The sequence below is a fragment of the Macrobrachium nipponense genome, chromosome 13 (assembly GCF_015104395.2).
Source record: "Macrobrachium nipponense isolate FS-2020 chromosome 13, ASM1510439v2, whole genome shotgun sequence".
NCBI classification, from domain to species: Eukaryota; Metazoa; Arthropoda; class Malacostraca; order Decapoda; family Palaemonidae; genus Macrobrachium; species Macrobrachium nipponense.
The window spans coordinates 61024686-61050912 of record NC_087206.1 but is presented as its reverse complement, the minus strand read 5'-3'; the positions used below and the strand labels follow the sequence as shown (position 1 = coordinate 61050912).

At 36.7% G+C, this 26227-nt stretch overlaps 1 protein-coding gene across 6 annotated transcripts in view; it reads right to left on the bottom strand.

Annotated features, from left to right (window-relative positions):
* LOC135225834 (ATP-binding cassette sub-family C member 10-like) overlaps positions 1–26227 on the bottom strand; it is a 307903-nt gene that overhangs the window by 127945 nt on the left and 153731 nt on the right. For all 6 annotated transcript variants that reach the window (XM_064265370.1, XM_064265366.1, XM_064265365.1 and 3 more), the window contains exons 14-18: positions 15508–15625; positions 15226–15319; positions 14922–15060; positions 1908–2097; positions 971–1137 (exon numbers count right to left, since the gene is read on the bottom strand). In XM_064265370.1, the coding sequence (XP_064121440.1) occupies positions 971–1137; positions 1908–2097; positions 14922–15060; positions 15226–15319; positions 15508–15625 (708 nt within the window). The remainder of the gene's footprint in view (positions 1–970; positions 1138–1907; positions 2098–14921; positions 15061–15225; positions 15320–15507; positions 15626–26227) is intronic.

The window sequence follows — 26227 nt, the reverse complement described above, 5'->3', positions numbered from 1 at the left end:
TTTTGATGGACACCAGGGCCAACAAGAGTCATGAGGTGCAAAAAGAGAAATTCTGTAAAAAAAAAAAAAAAAAAAAAAAAAAAAAAAAACTACGTAAAGTAAAAAAAAAGTAAAAAAAAGGTTAAAAATAAAAGAGGAAAAAAAAAAAAAACGCAGAAATTAAAGCCGCTTTTCATAAAGTGCAATCATTTGTAGAAGACACCTCCTGAAAAGGCTCACACAGGAACATTGTGAAAAGTAGGCAGAAGCAATCTTCCTTGGATAGTTACGTATGTACGTAGCCTCACTCGAAAGGTAAGCTTCCACATTTTACGTACAGTATATTTCTTGTTACCATGTACACTAATATACACTTTATTTACAGGTTATATTTTGCATTTTTTTTTTATTAATTTAGGTATTGAATGGTCCAAATTGTTGTAGTATTTCATTGTTTATAGGTCAATTTAGCTTTATTATGAAATTTACTGGGGTGTTTTTGGAGGGCTTGGAACAGATTACCCATTTTACATGTAAAATGTGGGCCAAGATACGAAAACCTCATGATACGAAGGGCGCCTTGGAACGGATTAATTTCGTATCTCGAGGTACTACTATATATATATATATAATAATATATATATTATATATATATATATATATATATATATATATCATATATATATATATATAGATGAGAGAGACGAGAGATGCGAGAGAGAGAGAGAGAGATTAAGCTTCATTAATTTACATTACACAAAGGCTTAGTTATTCAAACACCTTTCTTGAAGAATTTGATTTCATATATATATATATATATATAATATATATATATATATATATATATATATATATATATATATATATATGAATTTGAGCTGCCACATATATGAAACTCATAGCTACTGATTACTTTGTAAGTTACTTATATATAAAAATAAGTAGTATTTTAAATAATTATCCCTTTTAAAATCTAGAAATTATTTCCAACCTTCCTTTGCTCTGTTGGCTTTGCAGGAGTAAAATCTGTAGTTGTGAATATATCCAAAGATGGTCGTCGGGACATTGCTCCCACAGAAACTACATCTGCTTCATTCCACCAGTCATCAGACAGCTCATCGGGAGTGAGTATGTTAGACAAAATGACTGCTGGAGGTCCTGTTTAAAATACATAAAAGCTGAAGTTACTTGTATGTACAATACTTCTGACAGACATTACTATCTTTACCAAATCATCAACAATGTCATTCTAATACCTCTCAATTTACAGTCAAATGACTTTGTAAGAGCCATGACCACTATTTATCTATGTAGTAAATTTTTAAAATATAGATGAATAGCGGAGAATAACAAAAGGCATAGAGCTACATATTGTCATGTAAGAAACACCGCATTATAGTGAAGATTAAAAAATAATGAACAGTAATACTGTGAAGACAGCTTATGTATGGAAAACCATGAAAGTTCTAGTTATCAATTATTAATTTTTTGCAAAATGATACCATGCAAAAAAAGTTCCATAACACAGGCCGATAAGAAATTAACTCTTCAAGAACAATGCAAAGAAGGCACAGCCAGTGCAAAAGACCAGAGCATTCCAGCACTAACTTAGTTCTAATGTCTCCCCTCAAAAATAATGATTGGACTTGAACCAAATCATTGTTTATAATTACATACAGCTGAATGCTTTGAAAACCTCATATTTTTTTCATACCATAAAATAAGCCATCAATTATTTATACCATTGATTAAAAAACGGTACAAGAATCTGGGGGAAGACCCACCAATGTTAAGGGAGTCATTCCAAATTTGAAGCCCTAAAAAACTGACATGTCACATAGAAAATTCCACAGAATATGCATGCCACATATTTCTCATAAAAGAAGCAACATGAACAAAAACTATTAAGAGTTCTATGAATAGCTCACCTTGAGATTCAACTGTACCATTGTGCATATTAATGATCCAATCGACTCTTGTCAGAAGACTTACATGATGGGTCATTAGGATTACTGTTTTTCCAGATAAGAATCCATGGACACAGTGACGCATTATATGTCTAGCTACAGGACCATCAACTGCTGACAGCACATCATCTAGGATATAAATACTCTTGTTCTGAAACATAACCAGATTAATTACTTAAACCTTTCAGATTACTCCTTTGTCATATAAACTTTAATACTAAACACTATATACATTATAATCTAGCTAAACTACCATATACGTATAATAATATAAGTGTAATAATAACAATTGCAAAGTTAATCATGAGACCACAAGCCTCAGAGAGAGACAAGTATGTCTTATCACAATGGCAGCTGGAAAACAACTGGGGAAGCTTGGGTAAGATCAGACCAGGCCAGTCCAGGGCACAGGAAGATAGTGGTTTTCAGTAAAATGAGTCTGCAGTCAGCCGAGTCACATGAAGCATGGGGAAATCTCCAATATATATGAAGGTGTATGAATAGGGAGTATTCGTATTAAAAGGTTATAGTAGTAATAAATGAAGAAAAAAAGTGGGAATGGTCTCTGATTAAAATAGACACTTTAAGTGACACTGAAAATGTGTATGCCACAAACAGTGCCAACAAACAATAACTGCAGGTTACTGTTTGGATGCAAAATTCTCATATTTTCTCCATAATGTAGTTTGAGAGTATGTATTACCTTACAAGAGTGCGAGTGAGTTTGCACTCCTAAACTGTATAGATATAATGCAGTGGATTGATTTATCTAACAGTAAATTATCTAGTGATATAAGAAAATAAATGTTGGTAAAATAGAAGTTTTTTTAAAACAGTTGAACAAACAAATCCACATAAAATAACACTTCATAAAAGTTATGAAATGGTAGAAAATGTAAAATAATGTTAGTAACTCAATTCTACCATTAAAAATATTTTCAAAAGAGTCCAGCCATTATAAACTTAAAAATGCCACTATAATTATACAGCAGTTTACTTCCTCCCTAGGCATTCTGGAGAGAAGGTAATTCCATCACCATTACAACATTCAGAAGGAATTATCTCCCCTGGTTGCCAAGACAGGTACACTTCCAGCAAGTGTTGTACATTCAACAGGAGAAAACAGTCATCCCAGTCTGGTGTTGCTTGTCCATCAGATATCCATGGGTCCAACGTGTGTCCAATCCCCAGATGATGACAAATTAATTCCACACCTCTTGGCTATATTACTGTAGACCCATGGGAAAGCCAAATTTTCTGTTTTTACCATAAAGTTTTTACCCAAACTCATTATTCACATTACCTTTTTGTCTGTATGAAACAGACAAAGTTACACTGGCTTAAGAGTTGACTAAAGAAGTCCCATTATGCATCCCCAACTCATAGGCCACAATTCACTAACCCATGCACCTCATTCTCCACGGTCAACCATCATCTATAAGAGTGAGGGGGAGGAAGGAAAGAACCAAGGATTATGATTAATGGGCTTGTATATAAACTTGTTTTGTAATGGGCTCATATATAAACTTCTTGTATTGTACAACAATTTTTTATATCAATTTATCATATTTACCCCAAACTATAATTTAGAAGGGATGATGAAGCACACAAGCCTTTAAAAAAATTAAAGACAAGTGCAAGAGGTCCAGTTTCTCTATTACTCTAAATATTGGACAACAGAACACAGCCTGGTAGAACATAACCCAAGCAGCTGAGGTGTAAGACAAGTAGAAGAAAAACACCTCCATGTGTGCTATAAGAATGAGGGATGAGTTCGTGAACAAGAGAGGACTGAATGTCTAGAATTGCCTTTAACTAGTGGTGCATAACACACAATGATTGAACTTTATGAGAAATGGGTAGCTATTGAATCACAGGCATAAATAAAGCATGCAAAAGAAATAGAGGACTGCTTTAAAGGCATCAATTAGCCTCTAAAACTAAATAGAAGAGAATAGAAGAGCATTCAGCTTGGAGTGGGTTGATCCTGAGCTAAAAAAGGAATTCCTAGATTACATCTAATAATGTGCAATCAGAAAGAGAAATCTTTAGAAAGCTTTATTTTAGATACAGAGAGAAGAGGCAGATGAGATCGGGAGGGCTGGAAAGATGAAAACCACTTGGGACAGGGCTTGAGAACACCCTTAGAAAGAAAAGATATCCTTAAACAGTTGGGATGTGAGGTTCTGTCTGAAAAGGCATGCAGCCAGATAGAAATGATCTTTTGAACACTATCTTCTGATGCCTGCCAGTACTACAAAGAGACTGATGCTCTAGCTTAAGAGGGTGGGTTCTCCAAGTTTGCATTACATGGGTTGTACTGGGCACAAGAGCACCTCATCCAGTTCCCCACTAACAAATTCTCAGGAGGAGGGAGCTAAAGAATTCTAGAATTTCACATCACAAACTTATAGCTTCTGAGCTTTTGCCCCAAATTCATGAATGAAAACGAAGAATTTCAACACTGAAAGCCAGACATGATGCAAAAGGTTGTGACTTGTCAACATACTTCAATGAGGCCAAGGCTAAAAGATCCAAGACCACTCCAAAAGGGCTACAGCACCTGAGTTAAGCTACATTGGATCACATTACTCTCCTGAAACTAAGCTTGGATCACATTACTCTCCTGAAACTAAAGCTACAGAAGTGGACGAAACTTCAAAGCGCCTGTGAGCATGGACAACTCTATCAAGGAAGAGAGCTCGGTTGGACAGCCTGGCTCAAAGCAAAGCAATAGGCTTTACGGCAGAAAATGTGAGAAGCTTGTCTCAATGAAGATGGATGAGTACATCTCTAATCTGCTGCAAATCAACTTTAACTGGGGAGAGACCATGTCTATGACACCAATCAAAGAATTTGGCTCACTAGCTGGTACATGGTAGTTGCAGCTACCTCAAAATAAGTGGCTAACAGAGAAGAGCAGGCCAAAGGGGAATCTTTTGGGGTTTTGACCAGAAGAGCTAGCAGATCAGGCTACCACTTGGTATGAAGTCAAGTAGCTTCCAGGGTTATCCGAGACCCAGAATGACAAATACTCAGTTAATCACTTGGTGTATCTGCCTGACATGAGGAAAGGCAGATAACCAGATGGCCCAAGTAAACCTTTACCCTTGGATCCAATCTGTCCTGACTAACTGCTCCTGACAGTTGAGCTGGTCTGCAAAATGCTTCTTCTAGCCAGAATGTCCATGACCAACAGCTCAACAGCATGGCAATCCCATTCATGTATCTGCACTGCTAACCTCTGTCACTTATTGGCGCTACAAAGTAACCATCACAGGAACTTGGAATGTTGCAGCTAATTGTGCTGCAAGGATTCCTAAGATGTTGATGTGTAGCTGACGGTCTTTCTTTGTACACCCACCTACAATAGGGAGATCACATCCTCTCTTGACATGTCTGCGAACAGAGGCATCTCCAGACATGGGGAATTCAGAGGAATGCCCAACTAGGAGATTCCCAAAGTCCTCCTTCACTACTGTCTTAAGGACATGAGGTGGAGAAACTGTTGCTTGAGACCAAACAATGCTGCTTTAGTTGCATAAATATAAGTATTATTAGAAGTGCCATCCAATAATCTACATTTTGCTAGCTGGCCTATTCAATGCGTGCATAATTCACCAATTACTTCCAGGCTCCCTACTCTTAGTTTACTTGATACCATTAATCAAAAACAAGCTAAAGGATGCAGCTGACCCTGGCAATAACCAGCCAATTGCAATCACAACGATCGTGCTGAAGATACTCGAGTCGGTTCTTCTCGTGAGACTTCTCCCCTTTCTACACACCACTGACAACCAGTCTGGATTTAAATCAAACCACTCAACCAACACCTGCATCTATATACTGAAAGAATGGCTGAACTATTACCTATCATCAGCCTTTCCTATGTTTTGTGGACGTGAGAAAAGCATTTGACAGAATAAACTACTTGAAGCTCTTCCTGAAGCTGCATAAAAGAGGCACACCCCTATATTTAATTGAAATTTTATATTGCTTGCTCTCCACACAGCAATTCTGTGTCAAATGGGGGTAACGTATTGTCGCACACCTTCAGCTCCCTAAACAGGCTTCGGCAAGGGGGCATTTTCTCTCTATACCTATTTAATACTTACAGAGACGCCTTGAATATTAAACTGAACTCACTCCCAATAGGATGCTCTGTCAATGAAACAACTATACGCCAACAATATGGTTCTGATTTCCCCATCAGTGCAAGGTCTCCAATGACTCGTTGACACTTGCTGCCAATATGCATAGGAATTTGATATACTATACAACGAATCCAAGACCCAGTGCAAGTCGCTGCTCCTGAGATAGCTTAAACAAAATGCAGAACCACAAATTTTCCTTGGAAATCATCGGCTGGAATTCGTGAACAAATTTCTGTATTTGGGGGGCACATTATCATGAACGGCCTAAAAGATACAGCAGACATAGAACAGAGGCGTCATAAACTATGTGCAACTGGCAACATGATTGCAAGGTATGCCTTCTGTCACCGAGACTTAAAACTGCTTCTCTTCCGCTCGTACTGCTACAGCATCTATGGGTGTTCCCTGTGGACGAACTACAGCAGGAAGACAATGAGATTTATCACTGTTGTTCATAATGACATTTTGAGATGCCTCATACACATTCCTCACTACCACCCCTCCACACAGATGTTCACAGAAAACCACCTGGACAATTTAAAAATCATTGTTAGGTGAATAATGTCCAGTCTGATCACCTGACTGCAAAACAGCAGCAATTCACTCATACAAAGCATCCTAAGTAGTGGGGCAAGATCTAAATTGGGGGGAAGATGGGAAAATGAGGGGTTTATTTCCTAAATGACTTAATCTCTGTTTTTGCAAAATACCACCTGCAGAATCTGTCATTATTATTGTACTGCTATGATTATTGTCATTACTGGTATTTTCCTTTTTTCATTATTACTGTGATTATAATCAATATAGTCTTTACATTCAATTTTGTAACTTCTCAATCTTAGTACAGTTATGAATATTATTTTGATTAACATCTTTTATACTACCTCAGCAATTATGGATATTGCCGATTAATCTTTGGTTTTTTTTATCATGTTACCTTAGGTATCTAGACTGTATGTAATTGTCTATTCTTTGTATATTCCATGTTTATGACCTTGAGCTGAAAATAAAAATTATTATTATTATTTTTTTTTTTTTTTTTTTTTGCTCTATCACAGTCCTCCAATTTGACTGGGTGGTATTTATAGTGTGGGGTTCCGGGTTGCATCCTGCCTCCTTAGGAGTCCATCACTTTTCTTACTATGTGTGCCGTTTCTAGGATCACACTCTTCTGCATGAGTCCTGGAGCTACTTCAGCTTCTAGTTTTTCTAGATTCCTTTTCAGGGATCTTGGGATCGTGCCTAGTGCTCCTATGATTATGGGTACGATTTCCACTGGCATATCCCATATCCTTCTTATTTCTATTTTCAGATCTTGATACTTATCCATTTTTTCCCTCTCTTTCTCTTCAACTCTGGTGTCCCATGGTATTGCGACATCAATGAGTGATACTTTCTTCTTGACTTTGTCAATCAACATCACGTCTGGTCTATTTGCACGTATCACCCTATCCGTCCTGATACCATAGTCCCAGAGGATCTTTGCCTGATCGTTTTCTATCACTCCCTCAGGTTGGTGCTCGTACCACTTATTACTGCAAGGTAGCTGATGTTTCTTGCACAGGCTCCAGTGGAGGGCTTTTGCCACTGAGTCATGCCTCTTTTTGTACTGGTTCTGTGCAAGTGCCAGGCATTCGCTTGCTATGTGGTTTATGGTTTCATTTTTCGTATTGCACTTCCTACATATGGGAGAGATGTTATTTCCGTCTATCGTTCTTTGAACATATCTGGTTCTTAGGGCCTGATCTTGTGCCGCTGTTATCATTCCTTCAGTTTCCTTCTTTAGCTCTCCCCTCTGTAGCCATTGCCATGTGTCATCGCTAGCTAGTTCTTTAGTCTGTCTCATGTATTGCCCGTGCATTGGTTTGTTGTGCCAGTCCTCTGTTCTGTCTGTCATTCTCCTGTCTCTGTATATTTCTGGGTCTTCGTCTACTTTTATTAGTCCTTCTTCCATGCACTCTTTAGCCACTCGTCTTCACTGGTTTTCAGATATTGCCCCAGTGCTCTGTTCTCGATGTTGACGCAGTCCTCTATACTTAGTAGTCCTCTCCCTCCTTCCTTTCGTGTTATGTATAGTCTGTCCGCATTTGCTCTTGGGTGTAGTGCTTTGTGTATTGTCATATGTTTCCTGGTTTTCTGATCTATGCTGCGGAGTTCTGCCTTCGTCCATTCCACTATTCCTGCCCATGTGTTTATGGCTTTTATCATATTTCCAGCGTTGAGTTTTGACTTGAGTATCGCCTTTAGTCTCTGCATATATTCTTTCCTGATCGTGTCCTTCATCTCTTGGTGTTTTATATCCCCTCCTTCCATTATTCCCAGGTATTTGTATCCTGTCTCATCTATGTGTTTGATGTTGCTCCCATCTGGTAGCTTTATCCCTTCAGTTCTCGTTACTTTGCCTTTTTGTATGTTGACTAAGGTGCATTTTTCTATTCCAAACTCCATCCTGATGTCCCCAGATACAATCCTTACAGTCTGGATTAGGGAATCTATTTCCTTGAGGCTCTTACCATACAGCTTGATGTCGTCCATGAACATCAGATGGTTGATTCTGTTGCCTCTTTTCTTGAGTTGGTACCCGGCATCCATCTTCTGTAGTACTTTTGTCATGGGAATCATGGCTACTACGAAGAGTAGTGGGACAGTGAGTCGCCCTGGAAGATCCCTCTCCTGATATTAACCTCTGCTAGTCTTATTCCAGAGCTTGTAAGTATTGTATTCCAGTTGCGCATTGTATTTTTGAGGAAGCTGATGGTGTTTTCCTCTGCCCCATATATTTTCAGGCATTCTATTAGCCATGTGTGTGGTATCATATCGAAGGCTTTCTTATAGTCTATCCATGCCATGCTTAGGTTGGTTTTCCTTCTCCTACTGTTCTTCATTACCATTTTGTCTATCAGGAGCTGGTCTTTTGTGTCCCTACACTTCCTTCTGCAGCCTTTCTGTTGGTGTGGGATGGTGTTTGTCTCCTCTAGGTAGTTGGTATAGCCTTTCACTGATGATACCTGTTAGTAACTTCCACATTATTTGGTAGGCAGGTGATAGGCCTGTAGTTACTGGCTATATTTCCCTTACTCTTGTCTTTTTGTACTAAGGATGTTCTTCCTGTGGTCATCCATTATGGTGCATGGTGATTTGAGATACAATGCTGGAGTTGTTCTGCTATTCGTGGGTGTAGGGCCTTGAAGTTTTTCAGCCAGTATCCATGGACTTCATCGGGACCTGGGGCTTTCCAGTTTGGCATTTTCTTTAGTTGGTGTTTGACTGTGTCTGTCGTGATCTCTGTGAATCTTTGTTTTATTCTCCCTGTTTCTTCTTCCTTGACTTCCTGGAGCCATGTTGCATGTTTGTTGTGTGATAATGGATTGCTCCATATGTTTTCCCAGAGTCTCTTACTTGGTTCGGCTTCAGGAATTTCTGGGTGGTTGTCTTCCCCTCTTAGTTGGCTGTATAGTCTTTTCTGGTTGGTTCCGGATAGTTTGTTCTGTTGGTATCCCTTATTCCTGTTCATGTACTGTTGGATCTTATGTGCTTTGGCCTTAAGCCTCTGTTTTACATCTTCTATTGTGTTGTTTAGTCCCCTCTCTTGTATTTTGTATTTCTCGTTGAGTTCCTCCCTTGTTTTCTTGCTTCTTAGCCTTTTTTCTGCCATCTCTTTCAGTTTACTCAAGTCAGATCTCATCACCATGATTTGCTTTTCCAGGCGCCTTTTCCAAGGAGGTTGCTGTTTTGGTTTCTGTTGGGTTGGGTTGTGCTGGTGGTGTTGGTGTTCGAATCCCCATCAGTTCTGCTACTAATCTTGCTCCTGCATATACCAAGTTATTTGTTTCTGTGATACTGGTGGTGTGTATTATGCCCATTATTTCATTGACCTCTCTTGTTTTCTCCCTTAATTTCTTGGTGTTGTAGGCTTTCATGGAGGGGATCTTTGTTCTCTCTGTATCTGGCTCCATCCATTGTCTCATCTTTTCTACCCATTCCGTCCTCTCTGTTACTTTGTCGGTGTTTCTTCGTGTGTCGTTGTTTGATACCTCATCCTCCCTGTCGTCTTCTGTGGCATCGTCTCTCAGTTCGTCTTCGTGTGATTCGTTGTCGTGTGACATTTTCCTTTCCAGTTCTTCTCTTTCTGTTGGGAAGAGCCAGTTCTTTTTCTTTATGCTCCTTACTTGGTCTGCCAACCTCTGCTCTGTTTGGGGAGTGTTATTCCTCTCATTCCAGATGTTGACCAATCTTCTTCTATATCCTCTCTCCGTCGGGTTGCTTCTGATGTAGCATCTCCATATTTCCTTATTTTCTTCTCTTGTCCATTTCTTCCTCTTTGCTTCTGTAGCGCCAATCTCAGGCTGTTGATTACTGTCGTTGTGGTGATCAGTTGCTGGATGACGACCTCCAAGTACCTGACCATCTTCCCCTTCAATTGGGTTGAATACCTGGTTGCCGGACGAAGCTCCTCTGTTGCCAGAGGTTCCATTTACGTCATTGTCGTTTATTCCTTCATTTCTTTCCATCATTGCTGAGTTTTGCTATTTAATCCATAGCTGGACCCTACCCCATCAGGGATAGGTACTCATTTACAGCTGAGTAGACTGAGGAAATTATGGTAAAGATCCTTTCCCAAGGAATCAACGCCGAGGAGAGCAGTCACCCATCCAACGAATGACCAGCCCCAATGTTGCTTAACTTGACTTAAGTCCATTGACGACCTAACCCACTCCTCCACGGCACCACATTATTATTATTACTATTATTATTATTATTATTATTTTTTTTTTTTTTTTTTTTGCTCTATCACAGTCCTCTAATTCGACTGGGTGGTATTTATAGTGTGGGGTTCCGGGTTTGCATCCTGCTCCTTAGGAGTCCATCACTTTTCTTACTATGTGTGCCGTTTCTAGGATCACACACTTCTGCATGAGACCTGGAGCTACTTCAGCCTCTAGTTTTTCTAGATTCCTTTTCATGGATCTTGGGATCGTGCCTAGTGCTCCTATGATTATGGGTACGATTTCCACTGGCATATCCCATATCCTTCTTATTTCTATTTTCAGATCTTGATACTTATCCATTTTTTCCCTCTCTTTCTCTTCAACTCTGGTGTCCCATGGTATTGCGACATCAATGAGTGATACTTTCTTCTTGATTTTGTCAATCAACGTCACGTCTGGTCTATTGCACGTATCACCCTATCCGTTCTGATACCATAGTCCCCAGAGGATCTTTGCCTGATCGTTTTTCTATCACTCCCTCAGGTTGGTGCTCGTACCACTTATTACTGCAAGGTAGCTGATGTTTCTTGCACAGGCTCCAGTGGAGGGCTTTTGCCACTGAATCATGCCTCTTTTTGTACTGGTTCTGTGCAAGTGCCGGGCATTCACTTGCTATGTGGTTTATGGTTTCATTTTTCGTATTGCACTTCCTACATATGGGAGAGATGTTATTTCCGTCTATCGTACTTTGAACATATCTGGTTCTTAGGGCCTGATCTTGTGCCGCTGTTATCATTCCTTCAGTTTCCTTCTTTAGCTCTCCCCTCTGTAGCCATTGCCAATTGTCATCGCTGGCTAGTTCTTTAGACTGTCTCATGTATTGTCCGTGCATTGGTTTGTTGTGCCAGTCCTCTGTTCTCTCTGTCTTTCTCCTGTCTCTGTATATGTCTGGGTCTTCGTCTACTTTTATTAGTCCTTCTTCCCATGCACTCTTTAGCCACTCGTCTTCACTGGTTTTCAGATATTGCCCCAGTGCTCTGTTTTCAATGTTGACGCAGTCCTCTATACTTAGTAGTCCTCTCCCTCCTTCCTTTCGTGTTATGTATAGTCTGTCCGTATTTGCTCTTGGGTGTAGTGCTTTGTGTATTGTCATTTGTTTCCTGGTTTTCTGATCTATTATTATTATTATTATTATTATTATTATTATTATCATTACTATTATTATTATTAATATAACAACATACAGAGGATGACCTGCCAAACCAGGCTAGTTTTTTCTTTCACAACAGGAATTGCTCTGTCACCTCCAGACAGATGCTGAAACTGGAGCCTTACTAAGAAGTCTCACTGCTGCCATGTCTATTAACAGGGCCCATATATATCCACTGATTGAGCATAAGATCCATCTCCCAGTTATCATAACACCTGATTGAGCATTAAGATCCATCTCCCAGTTATCATAACACAAGGCTAGGATGTAGTCTCTGTTCTGGAATAACTGCATCTCCATGATGCTGAAACCAGCCAGCTGTCAAAATAATACTGAAGACATATCCCTGGTGAGCAGACTACACTAATGGATGGGTATCTGAAAATATGTATCATTTAGGTCTACCAAAAGCACGAAGTCACCCTCTTGGATAGACTTCAACACGGAATCTATTGTTTCCAATTACTAATTCAAGTCTGTAGCACAAAATTTGTTCAGTGGAGAGGGTGATGACTGGTCTCCAACCCTCAGTTGCCTCCTAAGAAGAAGAAAACCACTATAAAAGGTTGGGGACAGGTTGCGATGGCTTCTGGCACATTCTTTGCCATCATCATCCCTGTTTCTGCTGACAGGGCCAGAGGGGGTAACCATAAATGGGATCAGTGTCTGAGATGGGGTGGTTGGCACTCCCTGAAAAGTAGTCTGCAGCTGTCACTAAGAACAGACTATCCTTACTTGTGGCAGTTAGAGGAATAAACAGTTTCCTTTAGCATCTACCGCCCTTTTATTTCCCATTGTTCTCACCTTCAGCTGAAGCTGGAAACAGGAGGCTGAAAAGGTTGGCAAGACTTCTGGCCCATTGTAGGGAAGAACAAACCTGAACTTCTTGTTGCAGTTTTGAGTTCTCCTGGTATTAGACACAGGTGTAGTCACCCCAAAAGGCTTGGCTGAAGCAACCTTAGATGCCCTGAAGGGGCACTGTACAGTGGATTGAAGTGTTGCAGCTTTCAAAACATCTCTTCAGAAAGTTTAATAAGGAACCCAAGACCAATCAGTTCCACTTAAATGAGACTACAATAAAAGTATATATTCTCAGTAGAAAGTTTACCAACAAGTCGAAACCACCAAAGGTCAAACCCTAATGCTGTCTAAAGGAGGCCACAGTGACTGATCCCATGGCTCCTGCCATCATAACCAAGAAAGAGTAGCCTGTGCATCCTCTGTCAGAAAGTTTAATGAGGAACCCAATGAAACTACAATAAAAGTATATATTCTCTGTAGAAAGTTCACCAACAAGTTAAGTTCACTTTGGTCTGAGAGGAAATTCTGTCTCTCATCTCATCTGCAGACAAGAAGGCCAAGTTCCAGAGGTTGTTGCAGATGGGATGAGAGACAGAGTTTCCTCTCAGTCCAAAGTGCCTGTTGGCAAACTTTCTACTGAGAATATAAACTTTTATTGTAGTCTCATCTAGTGATGACTATCAACAAGTAGAGTCCACCAAAGGTCATACCCTGATGCTTTCTAAAGGAGGCCACAGTGACTGATCCCATGGCTCCTGCCATCATAACCAAGAAAGAGTAGACTGTGCATCCTCTGTCAGGTAGAATGTCCCATGGCAAACAGTAGCAGGGTCAATCTGTCAGGCCAGACAGCAAATGACATTCTGATTCATTGACCAGACTATTAAAATGTATGAGGGTTACCAACCCTCATACATTTAACCTCTTGGCAAGCCAAGGAGAACAAACAGAAAGTAGGTAAAGAGACAGAGACAGGGCAGTCAAGGACCCAAAACAATTTAGTGGTATACAAGGAGGAGTAATCTGTCTTTGAAGAAACTGGTGAACCTCTTCAGGCCTACCTCCACTAATGATGAACCTCTCCACTGCAAAGGAGACCAGCCAACACACTCCTAGCAGGAGCTATCAACGCCAGAATAACAAAAATGGTTACACAAACACTAATGACAAAAAGCAGTCAAACACCTGCTTAAATCTTCACACCTTTAATTGTTCTCTTTTCTTGTTCAAATCCATGCTGCAAAAAAGGAAAAACACAACCATACATACAATAAATAAGATGAAACATCAATCTGATGGTCAGCAAGAGCACAGCAGGACCTACTTAACTTGACCACAACCGAAGACAAAGGGTCCGCTTACAGCAGATGAAAGTGGGGTATCCACATACTCACTGGCTTCCCTCCAATTAACCACAATATTTCAAAGACTATTTCCAGCTTGCACTAGGGAATAGTCTTAGGAATATTTAAAACTTTCTAAAGATATATGATGGCAAAATTTTTACTCATTTCGTATGGTCTATGAAAATTTGAAAAAACCCTCCAACTGACAATTTGTGCAAATATGTAATGCATTATTTTTACAGATAACACAATGATACTAATCACATTTCAAGATGGGATCTTAACTTTATATAAAAACTTGAAATAGAGTAACAATACATAATCCATGCATGAGAGGTAGACAGTTGCACATCATCTGGGAACATTCCCAGAGATTCGTAGAATTTAACATTTGTGGTGCATCACATCAGCACTGAAAAACTTTTGGATTTTGGAGTTTTAATTTTTTGGAATTTAGGGTAATAACCAACAATTATATATTCATGAAGATTGAATGCATCAACAATAAACAAATACATAACAATTCTGTCCTCATTCACCCCAAAATGGCAATAAGTCAAGGATTAGGGGGGAAACTGTGAGGATAAGCTACACCATGGTGTGCACAAACAAAATACAAAACATTTGTACAATAAAATATTTTCAAAAGTAGTAAAAACCTTTAACTTTGAGACACAGATTCGAAACCTACTATTATGAAATGATTCCCAACTGAATGCTATGACCAACATTACATTCATAAGCAAAATAGATACCTGATAAACAGCTCTTGCCAAAGCAACACGAGCTCTTTGTCCGCCACTCAACAATGCTCCATTTTCTCCACAAACTGTTTCATCTTTTCGAGAAAATCCTCTCAAGTCATCTTCCAATGCACAAGCACTTATCACAGCTCTGGCAACAAAATGAAAATCAGTTAAGAAAATTACATGATCAATATTTATATAAATTCCAATGTACTTGACGACAACATCTAATGTAAAACTTTAATGTAAAGAGCATTAAACCCGCACTTCTGCAAAAAAATAAACAAAATACAATTAAAACAGAAATTCTTACTTGTATCGGCTAATTTCCAAACTACTTCCAAACAGAATATTATCTTTGATGGTAGCATTCTGTATCCACGGCTGCTGTGTGGCTAAACCAAAACCTGAAAGACATAATTGTCATTATCTTACAACATGTAGATACTGCAATGTAACCTCACATATTTCATAAATGCAAATTTATAAACCATACAGCACAATTTAAATATGTATTACAAAATGAAGGAAACAAAAAAAAAAAAAGACTACATATTTGTGGGAAACCAAGGACGTGAAAACCAGAGAAACTTACCAGTATGCAAAGCTGCTACTGCTACAACACCATGACATTTGTTCATTTCAGCTAAAATAGCACTAAGGAGGGATGTCTTGCCAGACCCAACACGGCCAACAATTGCCACAACTTGTCCCTTTTAGAGATTAAAAAGAAGTTTTCATAACAAAGGCGTCATATATAGGTACTACAAAAATCAAGGATAAAGCATAGTACACAATAGTGTACACAAACCCAGGTACTCAATACTTTGGTACTATTTTCTTTTACTTATCACCAGTTCTCTTTGGTTTCTTATCTGGCTGTTCAACTTTCCATCTCAGTTAAGAAGAAATACTTTGAGTAAGCTTTATTAAAGTAGTTAGTGCAACTTAGAGGTCTCATTAACCCTGACAGGCCGAGCTGAAATATATAATAGGAACACCCTTAGACTAGGCAAACTTTGACGTTGGCCTGTTTCAAAACACACAATAATGGAAAGAGGAAGACATGCAAATGCACATGGTATGAGAAAAATAAATCTAGAAAATTTTCTGTACAGTGATGCTCAAATCTCATGCGACATGACTCCATACGATTTTGTTCAAAATTCACTAACTGGCAACCTAGAATGCTTCATATTTATCTTTTATTTCAATGCGAAAACATGATTATCGCATACACTAAGGCCATAATACGTTTCATAGGAGTGAAATCTGTCACATATTTAAAAATTGTAAGAAAATGTCACATGTAGCCAAATTTCAGAAAAACCCTTACGAAACATTTTCAAAACTTTTGTTCACTCATTGCTGAAGCATTTGACCAAAATGAAGTCGCCATCAAACCTCAATTCAAATGTTAAATAAATAAAAAAAAGGAAAAAATTGTTGTAACATTAATAATGCTTTCAAAGCAAACATAAAATTTGAAATAGTTCTATTTGATTGCTTTTACCCTCAATGCTGAAAAAATGTAAACATGTATATACAAAAGTAGAATGCGCCCACCGATATCAACGTGTGAGGGAGCATGTGTGACGTATCAGTGTCGGTGCAACAACCACCACCTGGTATATAAGTAGGTCTACAATGAGTAGCGACCATTAAATTATCGTGAAAACATTTACTTTGTGTGTTAAAGGAATATTTGGATTTTCATACATAATTATTTGTTATCTTTCTTAAAATATTTCAAAACTGATAGCATACTAGCAAATACTCGCCTATTTGTCAAAGCCAAGATATTATTCCTAGGCCTAGGTGTTAGATTTCTTTACTTTAACACTTAACATTCACATCTCTATATTAATAATTTCTGGCCAGAAAGCAAATGAGGTTATCTACACATTCTTGCACTTTAAGTTACCTTATGAAAGAATAAATTATACAGGCGGTCCCCGGGTTACAACGGGGGTTCCGTTCTTAAGACGCATCGTAACCCGAAAATCGTCGTAAGCCGGAACGACGTTCTTGAAAACATGTCCACAGGGAAAATTTCACTACTAATTTGCAATTTTTCTTAGGGCCGTATCTCTAAAATTATCACTAATTTACTTTTTTCATGTGCAACACTGTGTATTCACAAATTACTGTATATTTTCATTAAAATACAAGAGAGAGAGAGAGAGAGGAGAGGAGAGAGAGAGAGAGAGAGAGAAGAGAGAGAGAGAGAGAGAGAGAGAGAGAGAGAGAGAGAAATAACTCCTTAGGTTTCAATAGATTGAAATGAACGTCTGTAGGCAACTTTTTCCCCCTCCCATAAATACATATATTTCTCCAGAGAAGAGAGAAAGAGAGGACTGTGCAATTGTGTTTGTCTGTCTATCAATTCTTTTGCTGAGAGCGAGAGAGATAAAAGGAAGAAAAAGAAACACCAAATGTATGACAAGTATCTTGTGGAGAGAGAGAGAGAGAGAGAGAGTTGTTTAAAAGAGAGAAATGGAATGATTATTGTATTTAAAATACTCAGATATGAATTTTGTACTTATAGTATTATTGGAAAATATTAATGATAAACTTATTACATACACGTCCATGAAAATGATCTTATCTCAGTAAGAGAGAGAGAGAGAGAGAGATTACATAAAACCATTAAATTCGTTGACCATTGTATGGCATTGTTAAGCTTGAGTGTCACTCGAGTTGAGGTGGGGAAACTGATACAGAAAAAGACAAAGGGAAGAATTTTCTTTTGAAATTATTTATCGTATTATTACTACTTCTATTATTATTATTATTATTATTTGAAAATATAATAAACACGTGCATCTACCATAAAAATTCTCTCATCTCAGTAAGAAAGAAGAATTATCCTTACAAGTGAAATGGAAAAAGGTTGCATTTTCATCTCTTTAAAATACGACCATTATGAATTTTGTAATTAAAGTTTTATTATTATTATTATTATTATTATTATTATTATTATTATTAAAATAACTGAAATTATCCATAAACATTTTACATACTAGTACCATAAAAATTCTTTCATCTCGGTAAAAGAGAGAGAGAGAGACAGAGAGAGTGTTTATCTCTCTCACTCTTTGTTTATAACGCTTCCAGCGAAAGAGAGGGAGGGCGTTACCACTATGACTCATTATTATCTTGTGTGGCAAAAGAGAGAGAAAGAGAGAGGGAGAGAGTTAACCTTAATTAAAAGTGACATGGATAGATTAGTACGTATTGTATTTCTTTAAAATACTATCACATATGAATTTTGTAATTACAGTTATTATTATTATTATTATTATTATTATTTGAAAGTATTAAAAACAAATAGTACAAGTACATAAAAAATCTGAGTCTCAGCAAATGAGAGAGAGAGAGAGAGAGAGAGAGAGAGAGAGAGAAGAGAGATAGAGAGAGAGAGACGAGAGAGAGAGAGAGAGAGAGAGAGAGGGGGGGAAATGTCAGGACCACTGATTGCAACACTGCAGCTCTCCCCCAGCTCTTCCCCCTTTTGGCTGTCACAGAACATGATATATATCTGACAGTTTTAGTACCGGGAAAGGTTACAGAGAAGACTGGGATTTCAACAGAGAAGACTGGGATTTCCTTCATTCTTCGATAATTTTTTAAATATAAGCTAAAATCTTACTAATTCACTATGGTATTTTCTTTAATGAATTGATATTATTGCTGTATAAATTAATATTAATATTTGAAAATAGTAAATCATTTATTTATCATACTAAAAAACATACATCTTTGTAGTATAGAGAGAGGGAGAGAGAGAGAGAGAAAATTATAGTGATTATTTTCTTGGAAAATACAAAGAGAGAGAGAGAGTGAGAGAGAAAGAAACTGTGCTAAACTATAAAGGATTCTTATCTTATCATAATATGTGTTTTTTAAAAGCATCGTAAACTCAGAGCGTCGGAAGCGTCAGCGTCGTAACCTCGGAACAAGCGTCGTAACCCAGGGCGGATTTTTCAATGAATATTTAAGAAAAAGCGTCGTAACCTCGGAACGTCGTAAGCCGGACCCGTCGTAACCCGGGGACCGCCTGTACACCAAAAGCGAGCAGGACTTTTAAGAAAATAATATTGTAAACCAGTTGAAAAACAAGTGTTCCATATGCCTTGATATTAATACTTATCATATTTCGATTAACACTTTAACGCCGATTGGATGTATTAAACGTCAATAAAAATTGTCTGTCGGGTGCCGATTGGACGTATGGTACGGCGATATAAAAAAAATTTTTTTTTTAATTTGCGGAAAAATACTTAGAGGCCTACTAGGCGAAAACTTTTGAATCACGCGCCTTGGGGGATGCTGGGAGCTCATGGATAAAGGCGTTGTTTTGTTTACAATCGTTACCCAGGCGCGCAAGCGGGAATTTCTTTCTTCTCGCACTAAAAACCATCAGCGAAACATCTCAGAGATTATTTCGTCACTGACATAATGCACCATTTTATATTAGCCGGTACATGGAGTATTATATATGAAAATGTGCAAAATTTCTTGTAGAATACAACAAAAAATAACTCATGGTTGTAGCTTTTATCAGTTTTGAAATATTTTCATATAAATAACGATGTGCCAAAATATCAACCTTCGGTCAACTTTGACTCGACCGAAATGGTCAAAAAACGCAATTGTAAGCTATAACTCTTACATTCTATGAATATTCAATCATTTACCTTTATTTTGCAACAAATTGGAAGTCTCTAGCACAATATTTCGATTTATGGTGAATTTATGAAAAAAAACTGTTTCCTTACGTCCGTGCAGTAACTCTTCCGAAAAAAATCAGAAATTTTTTTGTCCGATTGTCGTAATGTTTGCACCATTTTAAATTGGCTGTTACATAAAGTTTTATATATGAAAATGTGTGCAATTTCATGTAGAATACAACAAAAAAATAACCCGTGGTTGAAGCTTTTATCAGTTTTGAAATATTTTCATATAAATACAGTAGTACCTCGAGATACGAAAGGCTCTACTTACGAAAAACTCGAGATACGAAAGCCTATGCAAAAAATTTTACTGCTCTACATACGAAAAGTTTTCAAGATACGAAAGGTTGTTGCTGTAAAGTCCCGAGATTCGCCCGGACCACCGAGAACAATTTTAAAACTCCCGCGCCGCCAACTGAGTAAACTCTCCACCATCCTCCCGCTCTCCCATTGGTTCCTGATGCTAGTCACCCCATAAGGTCCTGCTCTCCTATTGGTCAGCATCTACCCCTTGTGCTTTAAGTATTCTATTGGTAAAAGGATGCTGTAAATTGAAAAACTTATTCATGCAGTACATTTAATAAAAAAAAACATTAGGTAAAGATAGAATAAAGAATAGAAATGAATGGTTATTATACTGTTTGGTAGTTTCAGTAGTTGAAGAGAGATAATGAAAATTTATGGCTTACTGTGTAAAGTGATTGCTTGTCGATTGTTCGATACTCGTAAGTGCTGGATGTAAACAGACGTTTGGAAGCTTTTTTTTGTTTGTTTATTATAGTTAATGGTTACTTATTAATTATTTGAAATGAGTACATGCAATACATTTAATAAAAAAAATTGTGAATTAGATATCATAAAATATAAAATAAATCAGACTGCCAACAAATACGTATTTTTTAGAATTCTTCTTCTGTTTTATTATTACGTTACGTATACGTATGTTTGATTATAGCTGTCAGTAACTCGCTATCTCCATTAGGTAAAGATAGAATAAAGAATAGAAATGAATGGTTATTATACTGTTTGGTAGTTTCATTAGTTGAAAAGAGATACTAATGACAATTTATGGCTTACTGTGTGCTAGGAAAAATGATTGCTTGGCGCTCGTTCGATACTCGTAAGACGGGTAAGAGCTGAATGTAAACAATCGATTGGAAGGTTTGTTTTTTGTTTGTTTGTGTATTATAGTTAATGATTAATTAATAATTATTTGAAATTGGTACATACTGATTATTTATACATTTTATTGGCATATTCTAAGCTTTTAGCTCTTTGGTTTAGATGTCAGAATCATATACTAGGCTACAGTAGCAACCGCTAACATAGGCTAGGCTTATTGCTAAGGGAGATATGCTAAAGTCCTAATATATGCAGTAAAAATGGAGTTGAATATTACATGCAGTTGAATATTACACAAGTATGTACAGTATTTTGCCTTTTGGAGTCATATTTCTTCCGTCGGATCGGCTTTGTAACCCTAGAACATGTGTTTAGGCCTGGAAATATAATTTACTGGGGTGTTTTTGGAGGGCTTGGAACGGATTAGCAATTTTACATGTAAAATGTGTTCCAAGATACGAAAAACTCATGATACGAAGGCCGCCTCGGAACGGATTAATTTCGTATCTCGAGGTACCACTGTAATGATGTGCTAAAATTTCAACCTTCGGTCAACTTTGACTCGACCGAAATGGTAAAAAAACGCAATTGTAAGCTAAAACTATTACATTCTACTAATATTCAATCATTTACCTTCATTTTGCAACAAATTGGAAGTCTCTAGCACAATATTTTGATTTATGGTGAATTTATGAAATAAACTTTTTCCTTACGTCCGCGCGGTAACTCTTCCGAAAAAATCAGAAATTTTTTCGTCCGATTGTCATAATGTTTGCACCATTTTTATATTAGCCGATACATAAAGTTTTATATATGAAAATGTGCGCAATTTCATGTAGAATACAACAAAAAACACCCATGGTTGTAACTTTTATCAGTTTTGAAATATTTTCATATAAATAATGATGAATAGAAAAAATTTGTCCTTCGGTCAACTTTAACTCGACCGAAATGGTAGAAAACTGCAATTGTAAGCTACAACACTTACAGTCTAGTAATATTCAATCAATTACCTTCATTTTGCAACAAACGGGAAGTCTCTAGCACAATATTTCAATTTATGGTGAATTTTTGAAAACTGCTTTTTTTTACGTCCGTGCGTTATGAATTCATGCATCCTTTTTTGATAATATTTTCTCTGTGTTGCCTTGATCGTTTTACAATGTGTTATATACCAAAATGATCGCAATTTAGTTTAAAATAAAAAAAAAATAACTCGTTAGCTTTAACCGTTTTCCTCACAGGGTGATTTGTATACAATTATATACGAAATTTTTTTTCGCGCTGTCATATATCCCAATATTTATATAAGATAATGATATTTTTTCATTTCTGATGGTTGCATACTAAACCTTCAGGCAATGACAATGAAAGGAATAAAAAATGAACTCTTAATCTTCAAAACTAAGCGTACTGTGATTTTTTGAAAAAAACATTTTTTCCGCTTCGGCGCTCAGTCGCGAACGGCGCTGGCATACGGGAGACGATTTTTAAAATACCGCTTCGGTGTTTAAGGGTTAATAGCCATCTTCTCCATATGACCAAAATCATCATCTTTTATTCCTCAAAGAACAGGTAATCTCTACAAATAAATACATTAGTAAAGATTACATCTCAGAAAGCTTAGATTATATTTCTAGGCCTTTAAGTCATTTTGCAACATACAGGCTGCTTAAACACAGCCTGAAACTTCAACATTCAAAGAAAACTGGTTGTAATTCATATTCCTCAAAGAACAAGTAATCTCTACAAATAAATTCGTTAGTAACAGATTACATCTCACATGGCTTAGATGATTTTATTAGGCCTATAAAACATTTTCCAGCATACATGCAGCTTAAACGCAGCCAAAATCTTCAACATTCAAATAAAACTTGTTTTAATTCATATTCCTACATTGAAATTGTTGTTATGACTGTTAAGCTTATTAGGTCTACTGTCATAATGCTGCAGACATGGTTATGTTAACCAGTCCGAGGAGCATGTTAAGTGTGCTTTCATTGCTGGCACCGCTAACCTTATACCACCACACTTGAACTGAGCAACATAAAGATAAAAAAAATAAAAAATCTATTCAAATCACACAAATTAAAAATTATACCAATGCATAAAAGGGATCATATCTATTTAACCATAAGGAAAATAAGGCTAGCTGTGAATTCGCAAACTTTCCAACATGAATGACATTACAAATAAAAAAAAATAAAAAAATAGCACTACTTGGCAACATCACGTTAACCCTCTTACGCCGACTGGACGTATTTTACGTCGACATTTTTTGTCTTCCGTGGACTGGACGTATTTTACGTCAACTTACAAAAGTTTTTTTTTAAATTCGCGGAAAAATACTTATAGGCCTACCAGCCTAAAAGTTTTGAATCACGCGCCTTGGGGGATGCTGGGAGTTCACGGATCAAGGTGTTGTTTTGTTTACAATCGTTACGCAGGCGCGCACGCGCGAATTTCTTTCTTGCCGCACTAAAAAGTATCTGTGACACATCTCGGAAATTATTTTGTCACTTTGACATAATTTTTGTACCATTGTAAATTAGCCGTTACATGAAGTATTATATATGAAAATGTGCGCATTTTTATGTATAATACAACAATAAAATACTTGGGATTGTAGCTTTTATCAGTTTTGAGATATTTTCATATAAATAACGATAATTGCCAAAATTTCAACCTTCGGTCAACTTTGACTCTACCGAAATGGTCGAAAAACGCAATTGTAAGCTAAAACTCTTATATTCTAGTAATATTCAATCATTTACCTTAATTTTGCAACTAATTGGAAGTCTCTAGCACAATATTTCGATTTATGGTGAATTTATGAAAAAACTTTTTCCTTACGTCCGCGTGGTAACTCTTCCGAAAAAAATCATACATGCGATTGTGGTAATGTTTGCACCATTTTAAAATTAGCCGTTATATAAAGTTTTATATATGGAAATGTGCGCAATTTCATGCACAATACAACTAAAAACAACCCATGGTTGTAGCTTTTATCAGTTTTGAGATATTTTCATATAAATAACGATAATTGCCAAAATTTCAACCTTCGGTCAACTTTGACTCTACCGAAATGGTCGAAAAACGCAATTGTAAGCTAAAACTCTTACAGTCTAGTAATATTCAGTCATTTATTTTCATCTTGAAACAAATTCGAAGTCTCTAGCAAAATATTTAGATTTATGGTGAATTTAACAAAAAATCTTTCCTTCCCTCCGCGCGCGGATTCTCTGCAACAAATCTCCGAAATGCTACGTCCCATTCTCGGAATATTTGCTCCGTTTCATATTAGGCATTTCATAGAGTTTTATATATGAAAATGTGCGCAATTTCATGTAGAATAAAACGAAAAATATTTGAAGGTTGTAGCTTTTCTTATTTCCAAAATAATTGCATATAAAAAATATATATATAGAAAAATTCGACATTCGGTCAACTTTAACTCGTCAGATATGGTCGAAAACTGCAATTGTAAGCTAATACTCTTACAGTATAGTAATTTTCAATCATTTGTCTTCATTTTGAAAGAAATTGGAAGTCTCTAGGACAATATTTAGATTTATGGTGAATTTTTGAAAAAAATATTTGTTTACGTCCGCACGTTACGAATTCATGCATTATTTTGTGATAATATTTTCTCTGTGTTGCTTTTATCGTTTTACAATGTGTTATATACCAAAATGATCGCAATTTAGTGTAAATTACAAAAAAAAAGTAACTTGTTACCTTTAACCGTTTTGCGCACAGCGCGATTTGAATACAATTATATATGAAATTTCGTTTTTGCGCTATCATATATCGCATTATTTATATATGATAATGATAATTTTTTTCATTTCTGATGGTTGCATACTAAACTTCAGCCAATGACAAAAAAAGGAGCCAAAAATGAACTCTTAATCTTGAAAACTAAGCGCGCTGTGATTTTTTGAAAAAAATATTTTTTCCGCTTCCGCGCTCACTCTGAAACACCTCCGGCACACGGGAGACAATTTTTTTTTTTACCGCTTCGGCGTAAGAGGGTTAAGTCTCAGAATATGGATGATACAAAAAGAATCATGTTGCCTAAGATTTGAGCCCCACTGTACCTTCCATAGGAGGTTGGGAGTGAATATTTCTAATCCTGTAAGGGAACTCTTTTTCCAAGATGTTCGTAAAAATTTACTAATCTTATCAAGTTATATATATTTTTGTAATAATTTCTTAAATTTTATTTTGTAAGATTACAATTACAGCTCAAACTATATCGTAACAGGTATGGACTAGAATCGATAACAAATTTTAAGCATATTTAGGGTAAAATATTTATTAGATGTACTGAGATCGGGAATTTTTTTTCTAATATTACTTTATGCTTTAGTCTGCAAAATTACAATTATCATACTATCATAAAATATAAGAACTACAACCTATAGCAATTCCTGGGTATATTTATGAGCAACCATATAAAAGACATCTTGGGATGGGGAGGTACGGTACATTCCAAAATGAAATCTCAAGTCACACTGATCTACCTCTACCTTGTACTGAGGTACTAGTGTTACTGTAAGGGTTGCCATAAGTCATTTATGGCCAATTCAAGTTATTTTAACATTATTCCCACAAAATTCATTCAAACTGTATGGTGCAAAATACTGATTCTGACCCAAAGTGAACTGGATCGAACATGTAGAGCTATTATTATTCCTTAAATGATAATGACCAGCCAGTAAGGGTTAAATTACTTTATAATGATGATAAGTGATGACTTGCATTCATAAAACTATATAAGGAAAACATTCATAGTATTTATGGATGATGGTTAAAACTTATTTAAAAACTATTCCTTGAAACTTTGAGGACAGGAGAGGAGGCAACAAGTGTTAGGGGAAGGAAGAACAAAATATCCCTTAGATAATCCAGTCAAGTTGGGATTGTTATTGTATTTTATTGATTTTGCATTTAATCAAGTGGATAGCAACATTTAACAAGAGTGAAAAAGAGACCATCAAATAACAAAAATTGGGCTTATTACTGGATAACATAAATACTTGCAGTGAAAACAACTGCAGTAAGTAATATTTTTGATGCATCACAGGCTATTAGGTAAAACAATAGCCTGACAGTGGCTAGCACTTCTTATTCATTATCCCCAGTCTGAGGGTCAGTTGCTTTGATGAATACTCTTTAACTGTGTTTGTCAAACATGTGATTTCAACTGTTTGACAGCAGCGTATTACATCTTCACATATGAATTGAAGTTTGTAAACACATGATTTCTAAATCCAGTAGTTATAAACTTGTCATTTAAATTTAATTTATGGGTGTTCACATTATATTTAGATTGTATCCCAGTGAGTTGATTTAACTCTAAAAATCAAATGGTTCCATTTAGTTTATGTACATAATATTCAGTCATGAAAAAAAACAACCAAAGTTTTGTGGATATCTGAATACAAAAATATT